General features: G+C 37.7%; 1 protein-coding gene across 1 annotated transcript in view; it reads right to left on the reverse strand.

Annotated features, from left to right (window-relative positions):
- Window positions 1-26,759, reverse strand: part of LOC134658027 (facilitated trehalose transporter Tret1-like) — a 54,353-nt gene that overhangs the window by 11,949 nt on the left and 15,645 nt on the right. Inside the window, exons 2-4 of the mRNA XM_063513631.1 lie at window positions 16,169-16,398; window positions 15,260-15,430; window positions 9,763-9,915 (exon numbers count right to left, since the gene is read on the reverse strand). Coding sequence (XP_063369701.1) covers window positions 9,763-9,915; window positions 15,260-15,430; window positions 16,169-16,398 — 554 coding nt within the window. The remainder of the gene's footprint in view (window positions 1-9,762; window positions 9,916-15,259; window positions 15,431-16,168; window positions 16,399-26,759) is intronic.

Below are 26,759 nucleotides of genomic sequence, written 5' to 3' on the forward strand. Positions count from 1 at the left end.
TTCGCCCCCGAAAACCCCCATATAGCAATTTTCATCGAAATCGTTAGAGAATCGTTTGAATAAATTTCGCGTTAGTCACGCTTTAAACATAACAAAATTTTCAATACATTGCGTCTTAGAATAAACTTTAAAGTGTAATAAAAATCAAAACATGAGTTATTGTCTATAAATGTGAGTTAATAATTGTTAGAGCCGTTTCCGAGATCCCCGAAATATATATATAAATAACAAAATATACAAGAATTGCTCGTTTAAAGATATTAGATGTATGGAACGATTTAGCCTTCCCTAACCCAAAATACGCACATTACATACACGTGACTCTTCTCAATACGAACTCAATGCGCCGATGTATGTTTGTATCAGTACTTATAGGTACTTTCATTATCTTACACATAATACTGTGCAGTATTTTCCACCAAGAACAATAGAAATCGTGACTTCCCTTGAGTCTCTTTTCTGTATTTTCATTGTGCTACCCTACACAGATAACGGATGGGCATTCAGTGAACAGTTTATTTTGTCTACAAAAGGGTCGGGCTTCATTCTTAAAGGTAGGATTGTTTGGGTGTTGGTTGAATCCGATAAACGAGAGATTACTTTGTAAGTATGTACCAGGGATGTTGCAGATGCCGATTTTTTGACATCGCGGATGCGGATTTTTAAAGGCTCACATCTGCGGATGCGGATGTCAAGATAGGTACATAAAAAACGTCATATATTACATTTTAGTAATTTTTATTTCAAAAATCCGGCCAAGTGCGAGTCGGACTCGCGTTCCAAGGGTTCCGTACATTAAGTCCCACTCACGCTTGACTGCTAATTTCTGATAGCTTTTTTTGGCTAATGACTAAACTAGTAGTTCGCCCCGAACTGAGAACTCGCGGTTCGCCAAAAATATCAATGCAGTCGTCAAAGGAACGAAAATCGCGTACGATTCATTGCAAGGTCTGTGGAGCCCTTAACTGATACTGTATCTGTGGTAAGCCGAAATATTTCCTGTCAAATGTCAAATACTATATTATGTTTATTTTATTTTTATCTTGCTAATTATTTCAAAATGGTAAACGATATTATGAAAGTGTACGCCGAGCACTTTCATTTGATACCAAACTCGACCATACTTTCTTGCAAATAAAATGACCAAAATAGCAAGACACCTCACAAACAGCTTTTTGGCCTTCTAAGCTCTTCTAGCTCAATAACCCCTTGATCGAGCCTGCTCATAATTTAATGACTAAAATATAATACCCTCGACTACACGTTTACCCAATTTCATTTAAATTAGAACAAATTTACTTAAGTTATTGTGTATCAAACTATCCTCTATAGTTCAGCTTAAAAACATCGAAATGCCGGGACGTGCCGCTAGCCAGCCGCGTGTTCAAAGTTGAATGTAAGAACTTCGATTCGCTTCGCTCGCTCGTTCGATTAATCGGTCCCTCCATTTCTATAGGTACGTTAAATTACCCTGTATAGTTTGCTTCAAAGTTGACAGAAATTAGTAGGTTCCAAGCTAACTAGTAGTTCGCCCCGAACTGAGAACTCGCGGTTCGATAAAATGTTAGATCATTATTTTAAAATTGTAAATTTAAAAACTATAGGTACCTATTATAAATTTGTAAGCCGAGCACTTTCATTTGATACCAAATTCGACCATACTTTCTTGCAAAAAAGATGACCAGAATAGCAAGACCCCTCACAAATAGCTTTTTAGCCTTCTAAGCTCTTCTAGCTCAATAACCCCTTGATCGAGCCTGCTCATAATTTAATGACTAAAATATAATGTCCTTAACTACACGTTTACCCAATTTAATTTAAATTAGAACAAATTTACTTAAGTTATTGTGTATCAAACTATCCTCTGATAGTTCAGCTTAAAAACATCGAAATGCCGGGACGTGCCCCTAGCCAGCCGTGTGCTCCAAGTTGAATGTAAGAACTTCACTTCGCTTCGCTCGCTCGTTCGATTACCTAGCAGTCTAGCACTTACGCCGATGCTAAGACGTTCCTGCACCGACCTGTTCCACATCCGCATCCGCATTAAATCCGCATCGATTTTATGCGGATGCGGATGCAGATGCGGATGTTGAAAATAATGCGGAAGTTCCGCGGTTGCGGATGCGGACATTCGCAACATCCCTGGTATATTGTACTTACTTCGGATTACAGGAAATGTAACCAGACTGATGTCATAAACTGATTCGTTATTTCTAAAATATAGTTACCTCAGGTACTGGTAGGTACCTACTCGTAAAGTATGACGTTCATTACCACGAGTCGTGGTTAGAATAAAAGCCGCGAACTGCGGCCTAAAAGCACTAAAAGTCGCATGCTTTGTTGGTTAGGCTAAGAACATTTGGAATCTTTTCATTTTTGAAAGTTTTAAAATAGTTATTTGTACAACAAGAGATCAAAGTTTGATATTTCTTCGAGTGCTTATTTTGAGTCCCGTGCAAGCGAAAGATTCTATAATAGATTCACGAGCGTAGCGAGTAGATGAAGGCATTATATTTTAGTCATTAAATTATGAGCAGGCTCGATCAAGGGGTTATGGAGCTAGAAGGGCCTAGAAGGCCAAAAAGCTATTTGAGGGGGGGTCTTGCTATTCTGGTCATCTTATTTGCAAAACAGTATGGTCGAGCCTGGTATCAAATGAAAGTGCTCAGTTTACACATTTAAAATAGATTTTTTAATTTACGATATTCAAATAATTGGCAAGATCTATAAAAACAAAAAAATATATATATATAAGATTACGGCTTACCTACCACAGATACTGTCTATTTTATTAAAATCTATGGTGACTTAAATCCACTTAAATCTATCAGTTAAGGGCTCCACAGACGTTGCAATAAATCGCAAGCGGTTTTCGATCCTTTGCTGACTAGATTCAATTGATCTAACTTTTTGGCGAACCGCGAGTTATCAGTTCGAGGCGAACTACTAGTACCTTTAAACGAGCAATTCTTGCATTAGTATTTATTTATTTATTTATTTATATGTTTATATATTTATATGTATATTTCGGGGATCTCGGAAACGGCTCTAACGATTTCGATGAAATTTGCTATATGAGGGTATTCGGGGGCGAAAAATCGATCTAGCTAGGTTTTATCTCCGGGAAAACGCGCATTTTTGAGTTTTTATATGTTTTCCGAGCAAAGCTCGGTCTCCCAGATATTTATAAACTAATAGCAATATCAATAACAGTTCTAAATATAGCACTATACAAATTATTTATTTCCTAGGGGGCCATTACTTAATTTGAGATATTCAATTAGGAACCCGGCCTTTTAATTGTGGTCGTCTGTGAGTTCATCATAATCTCATCCTCATGTCTAAGCATAAATTAGGTACTAACGATGTTACGCATATAGGTACAGTCAGCATCAAAAGGAGCGGGTCAGACTACGCGTCAAGAGCATCTACCATCTACCATTCTCTAATAGCTTAACAAAAATCGGCCAAGAGCATGTCGGGCCATGCTCAGTGAAAGGGTTCCCTAGTTACCCCTCCGTCACAATAGGCTGCCTTGAACGGTAAGTGACTAATAGTGTTATTATTTAGGTACATGCCAATACCTTCACAGCGCTTTCGAAAGGGAATCAAAAGCACGAGTAAAAGAAATGGGAAAGTGTTCAATCGTTTATATCCGCTACTATTGATGCGGACTGGACTAGAAATAGGTAGTATTATCAACGGTGGTAGGCACATACAAGCATACGTAGATTTATACATTTACATATCTATAAAACCATGATTGACGACCGGTGTGGCCCAGTGAGCAGTGACCCTGCCGCCGATGGACCCGGGTTCGAATTCCGGTAAGGGCATTTATTTGTGTGATGACCACAGATATTTGTTACTGAGTCATGGATGTTTTCTATATATTTAAGTATTTGTATATTATATATCGTTATCTGAGTACCCATGCACAACACAAGCCTTCTAGAGCTTACCGTGTGACTTAGATAATTTGTGTAAGAATGTCCATATATACCTATATTTATTTAATGTAGCTGAAGTTCCAACATATTTATTTTACAATTATGAAATTTCCTACCTTTTCTAGAAGCGTTTCGTATTTTCTAACAATCATAATTCCAGGATTTAGGTATTTCCTTCTGAAATAAATAGGAAGCGGATTCTTGTCGAAAGTACACAACCTTAAAACCGGTCCCTTAAGCTACATCCGTTTTGATAAAAGGTTTTCCTTCATGTCTTTGTCTTCTAAATTGGCTTTACTCTTTCACTCGAATTAAATATAAATATATTTCCGGTAATCTGTAAGTCGAGCGCGAAGCAAACACTGCCGTACCATCCTTTACTGGAACCATTTCGCCGCATTTTCAGGCCCCTATTTGAGAACCTCTGGATAAGACCAGAACGCAGAAATTTTCGTCATCCAGTAAGCTATAATCACATACTTAAAATCCAAAATTTCAAGTCTGTAGGTCATTTAGTTCCGAAGTTAAGCGAAAGCAAAGTTTCGCATTTATAACACTCATTCATTCACTCATGATCATCAGAATAGAATTAGTACTTCCCATAAACTCAGAGAGCTGAAATTTGGTACAGAGTTAGGGTTTAATGGCCACATAAAGGGTAAACCTAAAAATATTGCAATATCAGTCACGTTTTAAAGATCTAAGAACTGCATAAGTAAGTTTGTAATCCCATATAAATATATGATATTACAAAGTTACTGTTGCAGTTCCTACAAATAGTAGGTAAAGTAAAGGTACACTACGATGTACGATGTGAGTATGAATGAAGATATGTTTAGTTATGATATGTGTATACATAGTATGGGTATGAGTACTCGAAAAGAAAGACTGCCTACAAAAAGAGATGAGATCCCATCAAAAACATTACATGTAAAAAGGTGCAAGTCTCGCAACGCTTTTACTACAAAAAAGTTTTGAGATGTAATGTGAAACCAAGTCGGTTATTTTAATCAGTGCCAGGGGGTGTTAAAACCGTATCAATAAGATATCTTTAATTTGTAATACATATAATGACTTGGCAATCGCAAATAATGCTTTACTCGTACCGTACTCGTAAATATGTGTAATGCTCAAACTCAATTCAATTAGAATTATTTTTAATAGGTGACGATGATCCTTTTGTCATTATGCAGCCGTGCGATGGCCAAGTCATTATACGTATTACAAATTAAAGATATCTTATTGATACGGTTTTAACACCCCCTGGCACTGATTAAAATAACCGACTTGGTTTCACATTACATCTCAAAACTTTTTTGTAGTAAAAGCGTTGCGAGACTTGCACCTTTTTACATGTAATGTTTTGATGGGATCATTGTTACTGATACAATATTAGTTACCTACTTAGCTCACGTGATGCATGGTTAGGTACTTGTTAGCGTGCAAGAACGCGTTATAAAAAGTTTTTGGCAAAAATTTAATTTTTGGTACACGCTTTTATCGCTGACTGTACTTTTCTTACGACAGACAACTAATATGTACTCATCGAGACAATTCTAAAAATCCCTAACACAATTAAGTTGCGTTGTTTCATTACAGAGTTCCTATGGCCACCTCCTGTCTCCATCATCAGATCAGCTCGATGGTACCATAATATTGCATTGTCACCCGACTTACATGTGTATGCAAAATTTCAGCTCAATCGGAAACCGGGAAGTGGATCAAATTTAACTTGCAAGATTCCATTACATAGTTACATCTTACATACAGGTCGATCTAATAAAAGCGTGTTAAAATAAGTTTTTGGCAAAAAATTCATTTTTGGTACACGCTTTTAACGCTGACTGTACTTTCCTTACGACAGACAACTAATACTCATCGAGACAATTCTAAAAACCCCTAACACAATTAGGTTGCGTTGTTTCATCACAGAGTTCCTATGGCCACCTCCTGTCTCCATCATCAGATCAGCTCGATGGTACCATAATATTGCATTGTCACCCGACTTACATGTGAATGCAAAATTTCAGCTCAATCGGAAACCGGGAAGTGGATCAAATTTAACTTGCAAGATTCCATTACAAGTTAGTTACATACAGGTCGACCTAATAATGGCCACCTCCTGTCTCCATCATCAGATCAGCTCGATGGTACCAAAATATTGCATTGTCGCCCGACTTACATGTGTATGAAAAATTTCAGCTCAATCGGAAACCGGGAAGTGGATCAAATTTAACTTGCAAGATTCCATTACAAGTTAGTTACATACAGGTCGACCTAATATAAAAGCGTGTTAATAGATACTTAAATGTAACATTAATGGGATTAAATATTTATCGCCAAATGGCTTGTTTATTTTTGTTAGTTTGGAAAATTATAAAATATTTATGAATTTTTAATGATAATAGATCTGATAATGATTTTAATTACATGTGCATGTGGCGCTCGCCTGGCGGATAAGACACATTTTTTCCCTGTGGCCACGTAGTCCGACTGCTTTGTCCTACTAGTCGGACGACGTGGATTTATTTTTTCCGTTGGTTCGTCTATCGGACTGCATGGAATCGCAATTCCATGTCGCCCGAGTGATCGGTCTACCTGGCCTTTTTAATTCCTGTTAGATCGACTAATCGGCCTGCATGAATTCGCAATTCCGCTTAGTTCGAGTAATCGGTCTACCTGGCCTTTTTTTCCTGTTAGATCGATTACTATAGAAACTCTACTACTACTAAACTAGGACTAGAAACTCTCACCATAAAGTCGTTATAATAAAAACAATTAAGTTCATATTTTTTTTATTGTTATATATATCTAACTGAATAATTTAACATAACATAATCTTTAATAGAAAAAAACCGACTTCTCTAACTACTAGCCTAACCCACTTAACGGTGCTTATACTTTATTTGATAATATGTATACATTTTATGGTAATCATAGTGGTTGATTTAGTTTAGGTATCATAGTGGTTTTCCGGGTCAAGGTCCGGGTCTGGGTCCGAGTCCGAGTACGGGTCCGAGTCCGGAGTCCGGGGCCCAATCCAAGTCAAAATCGAAATTGAAAATCACAAAACGTGTACTATGCGTCGTTGAGGAGTTCTGTTCTGATCATCATCAGCAGTTCCACTTCATCAAATGCCACAGTTTTTAATGTAAATGCTTGATTTTCTGATGAAAATATATAAAATTCTATACGGATGCCTTTAAGATTTGAGAAGTTCCCTCGATTCCTCATGGATACCATGTTCAGGACTTGAGATTGACATAAATGTGCCTAAAAACCTAACTTGCTTAACAAACATAACGAAAAGGACAAATCGCCAAATGCGAGCTATGCGTCGTTGAAGAGTTCCGTTATGATCATCATCAGCAGTTCCACTTCATCAAATGCGACAGTTTTTAATGAAAATGCTCGATTTTCTGATGAAAATACAAAAATCTCTATACGCATGCCTTTAAGATTGGAGGAGTTCCCTCGATTCCTCGTGGATCCCATCATCAGAACTTGAGCTTGACAAAATTGTGGCTTAAAAACTTAACTTGCTTAACAAACATAACGAAGAGGACAAATCGCCAAACGTGAACTATGCGTCGTTGAAGAGTTCTGTTCTGATCATCATCAGCAGTTCCACTTCATCAAATGTCACTTTTTTTATGTATATGCTTGATTTGTTGATGAAAATACAAAAATCTCTATACGCATGCCTTTAAGATTTGAGGAGTTCCCTCGATTCCTCATGGATCCCATCATCAGCACTCGAGCTTGACAAAAATGTAGCTTAAAAACTTAACTTGCTTAACAAACATAACGAAGAGGACAAATCGTCAGACGTGTGCTATGCATCGTTGAAGAGTTCCGTTCTGATCATCATCAGCAGTTCCACTTCATCAAATGTCACTTTTTTGAATGTATATGCTTGATTTGTTGATAAAAATACAAAAATCACTATATGTGTGCCTTTAAGATTTGAGGAGTTCCCTCGATTCTTCATGGATCCCATCATCAGAACTGGGTTTTGACAAAAACGGGACCAATCTGTATGCATATACATACAATCAAAAAAATAATTTTCAAAATCGGTCAAGTAATGACGGAGATATGGAGTAACAAACATAAAAAAAATAAATAAATAAATAAAAAAAAACATACAACCGAATTGATAACCTCCTCCTTTTAGATTTGGAAGTCGGTTAAAAACAAACTGTGTTACCATAGGATAAACTTTAAATAAACTTTGAAATAAAATACTTGAAGAAGAAGATGTTCGGCACCATCGGTTTGTTTACGTTAGTTTTACGACGAGACAACTTTATTCTAGATACAAATGCAATGCTTACAGATTTTGATATAGATGTCGGTTTCTTTAAAAAAATAATTTAACTTAATTGTTTTTATTATAATGACTTTATGGTGAGAGTTTCTAGTCCGATTAATCGATCTTACAGGAAAAAAAGGCCAGGTAGACTGATCACTCGAACTAAGCGGAATTGCGATGCCATGCAGGCCGATTAGTCGATCTAACAGGAATTAAAAAGGCCAGGTGGTACCGATCACTCGGGCGACATGGAATTGCGATTCCATGCAGTCCGATAGACGAACCAACGGGAAATAGTTATTTGTACAACAAGAGATCAAAGTTTGATATTTCTTCGAGTGCTTATTTTGAGTCCCGTGCAAGCGAAAGATTCTATACTAGATTCACGAGCATAGCGAGTGAATCTAATTTAGAATCTTGAGCGTAGTAAGGGACTCAAAAGCGCACGAGATGTAAATAACTTTGATCTCGTGTAGTTCACAAAACTTTTCACCTCAGCAGTGAGAACATATTAGAGAACCCGAAAAATGTATTCCTTCTTCATCACTTACCTCTATTCACTCATGTTTTCTTAAGATATACCAACAATTAAGTTTTCACCTCAGCTGCTCGAACAAGGGTACTTTGCTACTTAAAAACAGTGAGCAAAATCGCATTTTGCTCACTGGGTGAGCGAAATCGTATTTTGCTCATTTGGTCTCAGTCAGTGAGCAAAATGCGATTTTGCTCACTGTTTTTAAGTAGCAAAGTACACTTGTTCGAGCTGCTGAGGTGAAAAATAAATTCACGTCGTCCGACTAGTAGGACAAAGCAGTCGGACTACGTGGCCACGGGGCATTTTTTAGGGTTCCGTAGCCAAATGGCAAAAAACGGAACCCTTATGGATTCGTCATGTCTGTCTGTCTGTCTGTCTGTCTGTCCGTCTGTCTGTCCGTCCGTATGTCACAGCCACTTTTTTCCGAAACTATAAGAACTATACTGTTGAAACTTAGTAAGTAGATGTATTCTGTGAACCGCATTAAGATTTTCACACAAATATAGAAAAAAAAAACAATAAATTTTGGGGGTTCCCCGTACTTAAAACTGAAACTCAAAAAAAATTTTTTCATCAAACCCATACGTGTGGGGTATCTATGGATAGGTCTTCAAAAATGATATTGAGGGCATAATATCATTTTTTTCTAAACTGAATAGTTTGCGCGAGAGACCCTTCCAAAGTGGTAAAATGTGTGTCCCGGCCCCTGTAACTTTTAAAATAACAGAATGATAAAACTAAAAAAAATATATGATGTACATTACCGTGTAAACTTCCACCGAAAATTGGTTTGAACGAGATCTAGTAAGTAGTTTTTTTAATACGTCATAAATCGCCTAAATACGGAACCCTTCATGGGCGAGTCCGACTCGCACTTGGCCGCTTTTTGAATAAACTTCTTGCAAATAATATTTTAGTAAGTAAATACACTTTCTCTTGGTATTTTCGCAATAGTAACGTACCTCGTTCCTCCCGCACTTGATGAGGTAGGGGGGCGTCTCGGGCAGCCGCAGGCAGATGCAGAAGTGCAGCAGCGGGATGGCCAGCAGGATCCAGAGCACCGTCTGGAAGGGCAGCAGGTCGCCCAGGATGAACACCAGCAGGTTGCCCATTGTCTGTTGGACAAATTGAAAAAGGGTTAATCAACTTTTTCTTGTCACACGTTGCTATGGTTACGGTCTCCTGAGTCACTCTAAAATTCTAGGTTTTTCGTATTTAAATGAACCAAACATGCATTTTATGGTAGTTATAAGACCTTTTCATAATGGGACATCTACTGAGCATGTTAGTAGAACATGGTACAGCAGTTCTTCTAACAATCTATACTAGTTATGCTACTATTGTCTACTCGCTGATGGGATTTAATAACAACAAGAAATAGTTGATTGACCCAAAAGTAACCGTTTATTTGAAGGCACACGGTTATCTGAAAATAGGTTGATAAAGGAATGGAATTTGTATTTTTAAGCCATATCTGTGGCAAGCATGCGTACGGGTCACCTAATGTGTAAGGGGACACAAAAGCCTATGCACTATGGATGCTGTCGACTTCAAAGCGGTCGGCGAGGCCTAGCTAAGATGACAATCAGTCTCCCATATAAGTACGACAGAGAGACAGAGAGAATTTCGTTGATCGCTTCTCTATGTAATCGACAATCGGTTTCTACGTCGCTCCTAGATTTAGGTTAGGTGAATTATACTGACCAACTTAATACATTTTTGACATTCGGGATCACGCCCCCAAAACTACCCAGTAATGTTGACACTTCATTTATAACTACATACCTGTGTTAAATTCCGTCAAGAGGTGTGAGACGGAAGGGGTAAAATAATAAGACATAAAAGACATGGTACGAGTATATACAGTATGACACAGTATACACATTTATTTAGACTCTCAGGTAAAAAGCTATCATAAATAGTGGCTCTATTAGCTGTAGACCTCGCAAGCATAACTTAAAGCTGAATAAATGTATGGCTTCACAATTTTTAAAAATTATACTTATTATACATCGAACCTGCTTACAAAATTTCACGACAATCGGTTGAGATTTGCGGCCTGTAGAGGAGAACATCCGGACATACGAAGGCATATTTGCCCAAGCTGAAACGGAGACCTTCGCTAACGCTCGGTCAATAAAGTTTTGTCCTTTAAGATCGATATCACGATTCGCCCCTCAATCCAGGGATCGGAACCGGTTTTTTGCAAAAACTTAGAAATAACCATATTTTTAGAATTATTTTATACTCGAAATGTAGGACTCGGTTGTGTTTTTAGGTTACGACTTCGTATTATTAGATTGCCCAATTAGAAATGAAGTAATTAGCAAAAAACGAAATATACCGTTTCAGTTCCCATACAAAAAATACCGGTATCCGATCCCTGCCTCAATCTATAACAATTTTGCGTAACCTAGCTCGTTTATACTAATTATATGTGACGTTCGACTCGCCTGAGATTGGGAAGCAATTTATAACATCAGTCACGAATCTAACGGCATACTAATGAGGCTGTAGATGCTTATTTGGGCTAAACATCCCAAACTAGGCCACTGCGGGCTTCCCCTGCGATCTTCTACTTACATTTTAACCATTTTCCTCAAGTGCAGTAATTCGTAGATCAAAATAATGTTTTGCTAATTGAGTCATATAGTATCTAAGTTTGCAGAGAATGTGACATTGATTCGTTAAGAATTTTTAGGGATCCGTAACCAAAATTGCAATAACGGATCCCTTGTTAGGGTTCCGTAGCCAAATGGCAAAAAACGGAACCCTTATAGATTCGTCATGTCTGTCTGTCTGTCTGTCCGTCCGTCTGTCCGTCTGTCTGTCCGTCCGTATGTCACAGCCACTTTTTTCCGAAACTATAAGAACTATACTGCTGAAACTTGGTAAGTAGATGTATTCTGTGAACCGCATTAAGATTTTCATACAAAAATAGAAAAAAAAAAACAATAAATTTTGGGGGTTCCCCATATTGTGAACTGAAACGTAAAAATTTTTTTTTCATCAAACCCATACGTGTGGGGTATCTATGGATAGGTCTTCAGAAATGATATTGAGGTTTTTAATATCATTTTTTTCTAAACTGAATAGTTTGCGCGAGAGACACTTCCAAAGTGGTAAAATGTGTGTCCCCCCCCCCCTGTAACTTCTAAAATAAGAGAATGATAAAACTAAAAAAAATATATGATGTACATTACCATGCAAACTTCCACCGAAAATTGGTTTAAACGAGATCTAGTAAGTAGTTTTTTTTTAATACGTCATAAATCCCCTGAATACGGAACCCTTCATGGGCGAGTCCGACTCGCACTTGGCCGCTTTTTTTAATTTCGAACTTTCGCTGTCTTTATAAATTTTATTTTATTTTATTCTTATTTCCTTTATTATTTACAGTTAGGTACTATATTAACAATGACCTATCAATTTACTACCTCAGTATTATCGGGAATTTTTCACGGTCATTATATGATCAGGTGTTCAATACGAAATAAGGAAAATATTACCGTGTATGTTTAATTATGTAATAAGAAACGGTTCTTTCGGCCTCGTGATAGACGTCTGTTGACTTCCAAGAAGATAAACACAGTGTACGGTACCTTTTCCACAAATTATATTAGCTCGGGGTCTTCCCTGTCAGGGAGATTTATATGATGCAAGAAGGCACTTCTTTTCTTTGACGAGTATGCAACAAATAGGTACATATCTGATAACAATATGCAAAAGATAAATCTGATTCATAATTATTTACATTCTCTATGTGTAAAATATTTGGTGGAGGAAGTAAAAGGGGAGATCGCGCGTAACGTGACAGAAATAATGAACATTAGTGGGCCAGGATTTTCATTATTTTCGACATGTGTTGAATAATTAATGTGTCCTATAGCTGTTAGGCGGGCGGGTCTCACGCACACAACCAGTCTGAGCCTAAAGGCACTGAGTTTTTGGCAAAAATACTACATATTTTTGTTACAAGCTTTTATCACTGACTGTACTTTTTTTCCCACAGGCAACTAATACTCATCGAGACAATTCTAACAACCCCAAGCACAAATAGTTTGCGTTGTTGAAGTGAAAACTTCTTTAGCGGCGCTGGGCACTTTTTGAGGTGGGGAAAAAATGATAAACTCGAGACAGCGTAAGGCGATCACGTGACCGTAAAGGGCCTAAGGCGATCACGTGACCGTAAGCCCCGTAAGGTGGCCACTCATTTAGATGGCATTTAAATCAATAAAGAAAAACTTAATGTTATTTGACATTTATGTTGCGGACTCCTTTTCAAGACTCTTTACCTATATGTTCAAATAATTTGACGTTGTTGACGTTGGCAGTATGTAAATAACATGTCAATGAAAAAGTGTGATCTTATTTGAGAATAATATATAATAAATAAATAGAATACCTCCGCTAAACGTGGATCGTGTTACCGGGCGTCGGTAACATAGTGAGGTGAGTTTTCACTTCTATCGGCACTCCCGGAGTGCAACCGATGTTGCTTGTTTTATCACAGAGTTCATATTTCCTCTGTCTCCATCATCAGATCAGCTCCATGTCATCATAATATTGCATTGTCATCCGATTTACATATGTATGCAAAATTTTAACTCAATCGGAAATCGGGAAGTGGGTCAAATTTAGCTTCCAAGTTTTGACCCACACTAACTAACTAACAAACTTACATACTAACAAGTTAAATAAAAGCTTGTGAAAATAGGGTCAAAGGTTGTCTAGTATTTTAAATGTTTTCGAATTAAGGGTAAAATCGGTGCGGCGTAATTATAGGTCTTTCTCCAAAGTAATAGGACCCGGGGAAGGGACGGATCATTTTGAACTAAATAAATACCGTCCTGCAGGGTAGGTGTACGTGTAGGGTGTGCGAAACCGTGGCGGGTCGCTAGTAAGATATAAAAGATTAGATAGGTACCTACTACGTACTTCGAACATCCATGCAAATGTTCTAGTGCCTGCCATTAACTTCACTAGTTTCTCAGAAAATAAGTAGGTATACCTATAAGAGATTAAAACCAAAAGGTACTAAACTAACACAGCAAATTACTTTGTAGAATTACTAAATTGTAGGGTGCATCACTATATGCTCGGTAAACAGTAGGTTACCTACGTTCCGTGGTACCTAGGTTTAATTAACAAGTAACGGTCAAAAATATTTTTTGATACACACTTTTATTGCTGACTGTACTTTCTCGCCTTTGCATGTCTATCAAGTACTTTTCTAGACCTTTCAAATGAGCCTAAACTCAATGTGTTTATGTTTATCCATCGAAGAGTTCCTTTGGCTACCTTCTGACTGCATCATCAGATCAGCTCCATGTTAGAATATTATTGCATTTTCATATGGAAGTACCGAAATTTCAGCCCAATCAGACACCCGGAGTTGGTTTGTTTGAAGCACCATAGGTACAAAGAGATATAAGTAGGTATATACGCAGTAAAGCTAAATAAAAGTGTGTAAAAACTAGGAATTTGTACCTACTCGCATCTCATTTGGGTACTTAAATGTTACACAAAATTTCCATATATATAAATGCGGGACGGTCAGAAGTGGAGTCTTAACCAAAAGATAGCCCGCTTTCAAAGGAATAATTGTAGGGCATGCAACTAGTGGCCACTTTGTTAGTTAAATTATCTTCTCTGTAGCAAGTTCCATTCAGTTGACATCATGTAGGATGGAGGTTTGTTAAATAGGGTATATGTCTTTAATTCGAGTTTGATTACTTATTGAGTGCAGTTAGATGTTCTTCTTTAATTCTGTTTATTCACCGATTACCATTTTAGTTATATTTTTAACCCCCGAGGCAAAAAGAGGGGGAATATGTTTGACGCCAATGTCTGTGTGCCTTTCTTTGGCTTAGGAGCTCTCAAACGGATGGACCGATTTTGATGCGGATTTTTATACGTGAAAGTGAGTTTCCTTGCGGTGGTTCTTAATAGCTATGATTGATAAAAATCGATCAAGAAGTTTGAAGAGTATCATCAGCTCTTTTCCAAAATGATGTAAGGAATTTTGTGCTATAATTGCGGAGGGGTTTTTTTAGGTGGGGTAGAAAGTGACTCTTATATCTTGCAAATTCGTTCACCTCCTGACTCCTAGTCTAGACAACACTCACCCAGCTTATTTAAGAAACTTCACTTGAGATTAAGAACACTTGTACAACAGTTATATGTATATTGATATCTAATCTAATCTATCTAATACCTTTAAACGAGCAATTCTTGTTTATTTATTTATTTATTTATATATATATATATATTTCGGGGATCTCGGAAACGGCTCTAACGATTTCGATGAAATTTGCTATACGGGGGTTTTCGGGGGCGAAAAATCGATCTAGCTCGGTCTTATCTCTGGGAAAACGCGCATTTTCGAGTTTTTATATGTTTTCCGAGCGAAGCTCGGTCACCCAGATATTTAAGACTTAAGTGATACCACCAGCTGACCTGTGAGAATATAACGAAGGTGCCAGTCATGCCGCGGATGCTGTCCTCGCTGATCTCCTTGACGTAGAGCGGGCACACGACGAATCCGCCGCCCGAGCCGAAGCCGATGAGCGCGCGCGCCGCCACCAGCGCGCCCGGCTGCGCACACGCAAGCTTCACGGCCCAGCCCAGCTGCGTTACAAAAACAGAAATGTAAATCAAATCAAATCAAAAGCAAAATATGGTTATGTATGGGTTTACAAAGGTGGTACAAATTGTTCATATTCTTCATATCCTGCCTTACAAAGGCGTACAATATTTGGTCTTAGAACTAAATTCGACGTACTTTTAACAATATATTCGCAGGTACAACATTAACACAGTAAATACATATACAGTGGTGCATGTTAGTAAATAAGTATTTATACTCAACAAGTCTCTCGCAAGTCGGTACAAACTTAGCGTAGGCAGATTCTACTAGATCTTTCCCAAATTGTATGTTTGACGTCAGCCTGAAGTTCATAAGGGCCACTTCCGCGTTCCAGGGTTAGCCAACTGAATAATAATAATGAATAATGATTTATTGGTAAATAGTTATTTACACGTCATAGTAGGTACATTATGATATTATACAAAGTTGTAAACACTTTAAACTTAATTTAACTTAAGTAACATGTTATTAAATAACGTCAGTTTTTATTTCCTAATTTGACTAACTAACTTAAGTTAATCGTTTATACAACAGTTCAACCCTGTATAACGGTTAACTCAGAGTAAGTTGGCTAACAATGGAACGCGCAAGTAGCCCTAAATCACATTGACAGAATTTATTAAATAATACTAATCTGGCAGACACAAATTTGGAGAATAGGTACGATTAAGTTTGACTATCCGTCTCGTTTTTCGACAATGATCGTCACAGATACTCACAGCAATCGGCACGGAAGAACACAACAGCGCATTCTTCCGTCCAAACTTGTCGACTGCCACTCCAAACACGAACACGGCTATTGGGGCGAAGATGAACATGATGCTCGCCATCCACGACACGTGGTCGTCGGTGAGCGGCTCGCCCGCGGGCGAGTCGGGCCCGGTCAGCAGCGCGCGGTGCGGCGAGATCCAGCCCATGGCTGTGCCGTACGCGAGGATCGGCATGCACACTGGAACAACAATGCTAACATTAAGCTAAACTAGTGGCTCTGTGAGCTGTAGACCTCGCGAGCATAGCTTATTGGAACCGTGCACGATGACAGCGCCACACAGTGGTTTGATCAATCAACAATACAAAGATTTTAATTTATTAAAAAAAAATACGAAGTTTTAAGTGAAAAAAAAAATACAAAAAGTTATGTCTTACTGTTTATAAGATTTTACGGTTTAACTGACGTGTTTCTGATCACTCCATTTTTAAGCCCTAACGTTCACGATGGCTGCGCGTCACGTACCTACGAGCTAATAGCCACGTAAATAGGTATGCAATTTATAGAGCAACGAAATCCCTCTAGTTATTATGCCGTACTACCATTATTAATTAATCCGGGAGCCTGGCAGCTGTTTAGCGGTGGGTGCGGGAGAGGATGGGCAACAAAGGGGTTGTAAAATCAATTGAAGGTGTGCAATTTATAAAGCTCTGATTTTGGTGTGATATAATAGCTTATTATGTATTTAATTCAAATATAACAATACCAGGTGTTTTAATTGGGGGAAAAGTAGTGCCAGGTGACGTACAAGATTCGCGAAAAGGTACCAAAATAGGTTTGCAATTTATAGAGCAACGAAATCTTTCTAGTTAGTGTGCCATAGTAGCATTATTAATTAATCCGGGCGCCTGGCAGCTGTTTAGCGGTGGGTATAGAGTGGATGGGCAACAAAGGGGTTGTAGAGTCGGACCAAAAAAAGTCTGCAGCGTATTTTATAGCCCACTCTGTGCAAGTGTCATTTATACGTCATAATTTCATAGAAGTTTGACGTTTAAAATAACGCACTGCGTGGGCTATCAAATCCGCTGCAGACTATTCTTGGTCTGACTCTAAAATCAATTGAAGGTATGCAATTTATAGAGGTCTGAGTTTGGTGTGATATAATAGCTAATTATATATTTAATTTAAATATAATAATGCCATGCGTTTTAATTGGGGGAAAAGTAGTGCCAGGTGACGTACAAGATTCGCGAAAAAGTACCAAAATAGGTTTGCAAATTATAGAGTAACGATGTCTTTCTAGTTAGTGTGCCATACTATCATTATTAATTAATCCGGGCGCCTGGCAGCTGTTCAGCGGTGGGTGTGACAGTGGTTCCCAGGTAGCAAACTGACGTCACCGACGCACAAGCGACGTCATTTATAAGTAAGTCATATTAGGGTCGGTTATTAATTCGTCTAGACTTGACGTTTAACTGACGTCATTTTGGGGTCACCATCAGGATGTACCTTTTTAGTCACATAATTGACGTTTTACTGACTTTTTTTGGGGTCAGCCATGACGTATCTTTTTAGTCACAAAATTGACGTTTTGCTGACGTCTATTTGAACTTACTTTGAGGACGTACTGTTTAAGGGGACGGTATATGACGTTTTCGATTTAGAGCTCACTTTGTGCAATCAATTTGTTCAAGAAATGTTTAATAACTGCATTAAATTATACGTAAATTTGTTCACGAAGAAGCCGTGTACCGGCTCTTCACGGCATAATATTTTTTATTTGCTTTAATTCTCTACAAATCGACACTAAAAGTATCCAAAAATCAAAATATGGAGTTCCGTTTGAGCAACACGCATTACAGTTTTGCCTTTAACAGTAATTGAATTGTTGTGTGATTTTGAAAGCTAGATAACTAAACTAGCAAATTATTACCTACTTATATTTTTACTCACAAATACAACACAGAAATTCAATCCCAAATGTAAACTTTCGTACAATTTCCATACATTGACGACATCACTCAAAATTCTTCTTCGAGTCAGATGGCCGCTGGCCTTGGATCGAAGCAGACGTGTACGTCGTTGTAGCTCGTTTTTGACATTATTTAGACATTTCATCATATACGCATACGAAAATGTATACCAGTAGATAAATTGTATTTCAAAAAATAGGGTAAATAAATTTATTTAAAATTTGATTTGTTGTTATTTACAGGTCGTAACGATCGAAAACAGTAGTAAACTATCCTAAAACAATACGATTACAATTGAATTTAAGTAACTTGTTCCTTCAAAACCCGCTTAAAATGAAAAAAGTTTAAAGACTCGTTTTACTGATTGGGATTGATTTTCATTATGCTGGTATCAATTTTGCGTCATTAAAAAAAAGTATATGACTTCTGTACGTCAATGACATTTGATGTCAATTGTAATCTTGTATTTACGTTAGAGAATATTATATATTCATTTAAATATTACTTACCTATTAATACGAATCGTAATTCGTTTAATACCTGAAAGTCTTAGTGTCTACACCTACTTTGTTGCCGTTCGTTCCGTCTATATGTGTGCGATTACGTGCTGTTCTCAATAATCAAGAAACAAGCCATAATCTTCAAGAATAAAATAACAGCAAGACCAGCATTTAGTACTAACTAGTTTTTGCGGATTTGGAGACAAGAGATGAAGCTTACAGGCTAATACCGCTGCGGTCTGGTTATTGTTATGTGTATATATCGAGTATTATATAAATTTACTATAAAATAACAATGTTTTATTACAATTACATTATGTGCGTAGGTATGTATGTTTCGGTGATTATAAGAATGTTGTCCACACAATAATTGTGCAAAGCAGAGACTGCATCATGCTTTCTTTACGGTATAAGCGGTATGGTACCGTTATTATTTATCAATACCGGTTCGTTTTGAAGGTAAAACTATACCGGTTGAAATACAAAGTACGGTACCGGTATAAAATTACAGCAGGGACAACCATTTTTATAGGTGTACAGTCAGCTGCAGAGAAAAGGTACGACCAGATAGATAATTGTATGCAGGGGTGGTACCTTTTCTCTGCAGCTAGCTGTACCTAAACCATCATTGACCGAGCGTTGGCGAAGGTCTCCGTTTCAACTTGGGCAAAAATGCTTTCGTATGTCCGAATTCTTCTCCTTTGCATATCACATTTCTCAACTGATTCTCGTGAAAATTCGGTAATCCGATATAATTATTCGGTTTCTTTTTTTTTTGAACAATTTAAAATAGGCAGAAATTGTCATAAAGGACTTAAGCGCCAGTAGGGTCTGTGACACTTAAGACCACTGCGATTATTAGGTACTTACTGGCCCCTATTTCACCACGACCACGGTGACAGGTGCGACAGTTGTCGACATCACTGTTGCTGACGTCACAGGCCTCCATAGGCTACGGTAACCGCTTACCATCGGACGGGCGATGTGCTTGTTTGCCACCAACATTTTAATAAATAAATAAACTCCATTATATTGCCACTAAAAAATTCTTATTTTGCGAAGCTAATGACAATTTTCACAAGAAACACGGCAACTGTATCGAAATTGCGACACAGAACTCATTTCCTGTCAAGACTTACCGAAAATTCTTTGAAAAATCTTGTGACAATTGTCACAAGATTTTTTCGCGAGAGAAATGTCTGTTTTATCCGATATAATAAAGTTTTTTTTTAATAATAGGTACAATGACGGTGGAAAACACGAATACGGCCCGCCCGATGGTAAGCGGTAACTGTATTATTAAATTGTACAACGGGACTTAATCGCGTATCTAAGTTTTAAGATTTACCTCCGACGTTTCGAGGACGGCGTTGTCCCCGTGGTCTCGGAGAAGACTGGCTTAAGTTGACATCAGCATCTTCTAACCGCGCGAGTTTTTCGAACTACCCGCACTTGGTCTTGTTTATCCGCTTGAACGTTTTGCGGTTCCGTTGTACAATTTAATAATGTGTAAAAATCGTGAAAGTTTAAATCAGTGTTAGCGGTAACTGTAGTCCATGGATGCCTATGGCGTCAATAACAGTGATGTTTTTGTCGTACCTGTCACCGGGGTGAAATAGGGGCCAGATTACGCCGCGCCGCGTGGAACGTGAGGTGCATTGGGGTAAATGCATACCATTCACTCAAGGAAAATAATCTCCCTTATAAGATCACTCGTGTGTCTGCCATTTTGTTAAAGCCAATTTTCACCGTAACTACTGGACTAGTTCAATTGAAATTTAGTACACATATGTCAAGTAAGGAAGTAGTAAGTCGGTGATCCGAAAATGAGTAACGTAAATAAATGAACTTTTAACTTTGCGGCGATTTTTGGTATCATGTGACATATCAGATATAATACATAATTATAAGTAGGTGAGCAAAAATGTACCATAACCTAACTCAGAATTGTATTATATAAATACATGTAAAAAAAATAGTTCAACGCCAAAAGATTAATGGAAGACCTATGTCCTATAATAGGTGAGTTGGTCTTAAACAAAAAATATGCAATAAAAATGTGTAACTGTGGAACCCATAGTGAATCCTACTCGTACATGATCGGTTTTTATATTATGTATCTATAAGATATTTTCTACTTTATACTTTATAAGTGTACCTACATAATATTTACTTATAAGCAGTTGTCACGTAAAATATTTGTAGATTTTTTTGGAAGTATGTGTCACATCATCATCATCTTCCTCGCGTTGTCCCGGCATTTTGACACGGCTCATGGGAGCCTGGGGTCCGCTTGGCAATTAATCCCATAAATTGGCGTGGGCACTAATTTTTATGAAAGCGACTGCCATCTGACCTTCCAACCCATAGGGGGTAAACTAGGCTCTTATTGGGATTAGTCCGGTTTTCTCACGATGTTTTCCTTCACCGAAAAGCGACTGGTAAATATCAAATGATATTTCGTACATAAGTTCCGAAAAACTCATTGGTACGAGCCGGAATTGCAATTCGCACGCTCTTACCGCTAGGCCTCCAGCGATTTTTTTGAAGTATGTATAGCACAAAAAAAATATTTAGAAATGTAACATTTAAGGTAGGTAATTAAAATACGGTATAAACATTATTGGAGAAGACTTGGAGGAAGTGTCATAGGGATCTACATTCGATGCGTGGAAAACAAGTTCTTTTGTCTAATTATAATCCATCGGCAATCACGCGAGCGCATAAAACGAAAATCATTTTTTTTTCACTCCCTAAAACTCCCTTAACCTAATAACATTAAAACAAAAAATAAAATATAAAGGGTTACCAACCAGCCAAAGAATTATAAGTAGATATATGCACTTATCCCAACGCACCTCACGTTCTACTCTGCACGGGGTTCATTGCCGCTCCTACCGCCGTAAGTAACTATCAACACCTACATTATCAAGGCTACGATCGAAGATAATCGCTTCAGCACTGAAATAATACCGGTGGAATACCGGTATAATATTTTTTATTTTAATTGTATTAATTTAATAGTGAAACAAAAGGCGAATATACCACATAAAAGTAAATCGGTAAAGATATTAGGGGTACATTAGCCAACACTGTTTCCATATATTTTCAAATTTTATTTTGTCCGCCTTAATTAAATTTTGCACCCTGCCGGAACTTTATTTATTTAAATTCTCATTTAATTGATTTTGAGCCTTATGAAAAGTCGTATAGAGTAGTAAATAAAATTTTACATCTGACTTAATGACATCTGGTTTTATTCGGTTTAACTTTAGAAAACGCGTATCTCGACAAAGCCATAATGTAGAAAATTGTCAACAACCAAATGAATCATTAGAATTTAAATACGTCACGTGTGACATGAACAGACAAGGAAAGCAAGATTAAATGTATTGTTTCTCTTTCTTCTTTCAATGGAACGCTTTTCCTAAAAGGAGGCCACTAAACTCAAAACGCTATCTTAAAAAAAAACTTGATGGGTCAGTGACCTGTCCCAGTAAAGTGAGGTAGTGTGCGTGAAGTGCGCTTGTGTGTGAAATGGGGTAAATTGACAGAATCTGAAAATTTACCCACCTCTACCGTCACCTTAAGTCACAAAATTGACGTTTCACTGACGTCTATTTGGGGAAGTATCAGGACGTAGCTTTTTAGTCACAAAACTGACGTATTACTGACGTCTGTTTGGAGTCACTATCAAGACGTACCTTTATAGTAAAGAAATTGACGTTTCACGGATGCTTATTTGGGGTCAGTCTATCAGGACGTACCTTTTTAGTCAAAATATTGACGTTTCACTGCCGTTTATTTGGGGTCATTTATCCGTAACACATCTAACTCAAGTTGCGGAGTTGGGCGTGACACGGCAGCGCGGTCGACGCGGGCGGCCCGGGCGGCGCAAGTTAGAGAGTTGCTCTTTGTCGTCGCCTGGCGGGGTGATCGATTGAATATTTGCGCCTGTATTTTTGCACACACGATTTTGAAGGTCCACTCTAATGAAAAAGTAAAGGCCCAGACCTCTATAAATAAGACAACTTTGGCACTTTTTACCGCACCTTGTACGTCACCTGGCACTACTTTTCCCCAATTAAAACGCCTGGCAGTGTTATATTCGAATTAAATACATAATTAGCCATTATACCACATCAAACTCAGAGCTCTATAAATTGCACACCTTCAATTGATTTTACAACCCCTTTGTTGCCCATCCACTCCCGCACCCACCGCTTAACAACTGCCAGGCGCCCGGATTAATTAATAATGATAGTATGGCACACTAACTAGAGGGATTTCGTTGCTCTATAAATTGCATACCTATTTACGTGGCTAGCTCTCCGGCTATGTTGTCACTACAGTTTAAATTCAATTACAATAATACTGGTTTAAATAAAACCGGCCAAGTGCGAGTCGGACTCGCGCACGGAGGGTTCCGCACCATCAACAAAAAAGCGGCCAAGTGCGAGTCGGACTCGCCCATGAAGGGTTCCGTATTTAGGCGATTTATGACGTGTTAAAAAAAAAACTACTTGCTAGATCTCGTTCAAACCAATTTTTGGTGGAAGTTTACATGGTAATGTACATCATGTATTTTTTTTAGTTTTATCATTCTCTTATTTTAGAAGTTACAGGGGGGGGGACACACATTTTACCACTTTGGAAGTGTCTCTCGCGCAAACTATTCAGTTTAGAAAAAAATGATATTAGAAACCTCAATATCATTTTTGAAGACCTATCCATAGATACCCCACACGTATGGGTTTGATGAAAAAAAAAAATTTGAGTTTCAGTTCGAAGTATGGGGAACCCCAAAAATTTATTGTTTTTTTTCTATTTTTGTGTGAAAATCTTAATGCGGTTCACAGAATACATCTACTTACCAAGTTTCAACAGTATAGTTCTTATCGTTTCGGAGAAAAGTGGCTGTGACATACGGACGGACAGACAGACGGACAGACGGACAGACAGACAGACAGACATGACGAATCTATAAGGGTTCCGTTTTTTGCCATTTGGCTACGGAACCCTAAAAATAGAGCAAAACAAGCAAAAAAACCGGCTAAGTGCGAGTCGGACTCGTGCACGGAGGGTTCCGCACCATCAACAAAAAATAGAGCAAAACAAGCAAAAAAACGGTCACCCATCCAAGTACTGACCCCGCCCGACGTTGCTTAACTTCGGTCAAAAATCACGTTTGTTGTATGGGAGCCCCACTTAAATCTTTATTTTATTCTGTTTTTATTAGGGTTCCGTAGCCAAATGGCAAAAAACGGAACCCTTATAGATTCGTCATGTCTGTCTGTCTGTCCGTCTGTCCGTCTGTCCGTCCGTATGTCACAGCCACTTTTCTCCGAAACTATAAGAACTATACTGTTGAAACTTGGTAAGTAGATGTATTCTGTGAACCGCATTAAGATTTTCACACAAAAATAGAAAAAAAAACAATAAATTTTTGGGGTTCCCCATACTTCGAACTGAAACTCAAAAATTTTTTTTTCATCAAACCCATACGTGTGGGGTATCTATGGATAGGTCTTCAAAAATGATATTGAGGTTTCTAATATCATTTTTTTCTAAACTGAATAGTTTGCGCGAGAGACACTTCCAAAGTGGTAAAATGTGTGTCCCCCCCCCTGTAACTTCTAAAATAAGAGAATGATAAAACTAAAAAAAATATATGATGTACATTACCATGTAAACTTCCACCGAAAATTGGTTTGAACGAGATCTAGTAAGTAGTTTTTTTTTATACGTCATAAATCGCCTAAATACGGAACCCTTCATGGGCGAGTCCGACTCGCACTTGGCCGCTTTTTTAGTATTTGTTGTTATAGCGGCAACAGAAATACATCATATGTAAAAATTTCAACTGTCTAGCTATCACGGTTCGTGAGATACAGCATGGTGGACGGACGGACGGACGGACGGACAGCGGAGTCTTAGTAATAGGGTCCCGTTTTTACCCTTTGGGTACGGAACCCTAAAAACGAGAATAGGTATAAATAGTTAAGGGCTAGAAACTGGCAGACAGTCGCTGACGGTGGTGATTTGAATTTCGGTAAATAATTAATAATCAATTTGGACTTCATGATAGCATTTAAGGCAAGTACTTATTTGTTAGAATTTGATTTTTAAACGACTTCCAAACAGGAGATGTTATTTATAAGACAACATTTATCGAATGGGTTCCGACTGAACATAGCAACATAGTGAGGTTCAGTCGGAACCCCATTAGATAAATGTCAGCAAGCAGTGGCTTGTTCCTACGATACTGTGAATAAGCTGAGGTTGCATTGTTTTATTACAGATAGTTTCAACAGCCACCTTTGATTTGAAATCAATATACCTACTTACTTCGTACCTACTTATCTTTAAATGCTCCTATCCACCAGTGGCGACGCGTCTCACATTGCCGAAGGAAAAATCAGCCTGCAATTTCTTTAAAATTTGTAATTTTAAAGTGCGCAACTGATGTAACCCTAAATCTGAATTTATTATTCACTTTATACTTTCAGTCTCAACTTATTTAATTAAAAAGTTGGCATCATTTGTCATAATCATAATAATTTTGGATCAGTTATTCCAATTGAACTGAAGGAACAAAAATTTACCCTAAATTAAATTTTCGAACTTTCTTCTTTCAAGTAACGTTGTTACATAGTTAAGTTTGGCAAAAATAACAAAAAATACAGTAGTAATTTTTTCGCATAATTCGATTTTCTAGTTCACTGAATAGCTGCTGGAAATAAATTTCGGAATATACAAGGAAATATAACAGTAGTATTTAAGAATGTCTCCAAAAAAAGTTCAGTCACGAAAGAGTCTAAAAATAATTCCATTGGCGGAACCGTAAAAAAATTGTTTACATATAAGTACGTTATATAAATCTTAGAAAATGTGCTAAATTTTGCTGACTGAGCGAAGCGAAGCTTAGGATCAAATAGGAATTTTTATATTTGCATAATCCCAATGTGTATCAGACGATTTCTTGAGTGTTGTTTACCCTATTTTTGAGAAATTCGGTAAAAACACAAGTTAGTTTTGCTTATTCGAACATTATGTATGTAAGTAGGTACTAGAATCCGAGATGAAGTCGAGGCAAACTACGAGTTGTTTTTGAATAGTTCCGTATTCTACTGTTTTCGCAAATAAGTTACCAGGCCAAATGTATCACTTTTATGTACGATCGTACTTTCAAATCATTTACCAAGCAAATTAAATATTAGGGTTCCGTAGCCAAATGGCAAAAGACGGAACCCTTATGGATTCGTCATGTCTGTCTGTCTGTCCGTCCGTATGTCACAGCCACTTTTTTCCGAAACTATAAGAACTATACTGTTGAAACTTGGTAAGTAGATGTATTCTGTGAACCGGATTAAGATTTTCACACAAAAATAGAAAAAAAAACAGTAAATTTTGGGGGTTCCCCATACTTAGAACTGAAACTCAAAAAATGTTTTTTCATCAAACCCATACGTGTGGGGTATCTATGGATAGGTCTTCAAAAATGATATTGAGGTTTCTAATATCATTTTTTTCTAAACTGAATAGTTTGCGCGAGAGACACTTCCAAAGTGGTAAAATGTGTCCCGTCCCCCCCCTGTAACTTCTAAAATAAGAGAATGATGAAACAAAAAAAAATGTATAATGTACATTACCATGCAAACTTCCACCGAAAATTGGTTTGAACGAGATCTAGTTAGTAGTTTTTTTTTAATACGTCATAAATCCCCTAAATACGGAACCCTTCATGGGCGAGTCCGACTCGCACCTGGCCGCTTTTTTTTAAACATGTACATTATATATTTTTTTTAGTTTTATCATTCTCTTATTTTAGAAGTTACAGGGGGGGGGGGGACACACATTTTACCAATTTGGAAGTGTCTCTCGCGCAAACTATTCAGTTTAGAAAAAAGCGGCCAAGTGCGAGTCGGACTCGCCCATGAAGGGTTCCGTATTTAGGCGATTTATGACGTATAAAAAAAAACTACTTACTAGATCTCGTTCAAACCAATTTTCGGTGGAAGTTTACATGGTAATGTACATCATATATTTTTTTTAGTTTTATCATTCTCTTATTTTAGAAGTTACAGGGGGGGGACACACATTTTACCACTTTGGATGTGTCTCTCGC

Source organism: Cydia amplana, chromosome 21 (assembly GCF_948474715.1).
Source record: "Cydia amplana chromosome 21, ilCydAmpl1.1, whole genome shotgun sequence".
Classification (NCBI taxonomy): Eukaryota; Metazoa; Arthropoda; class Insecta; order Lepidoptera; family Tortricidae; genus Cydia; species Cydia amplana.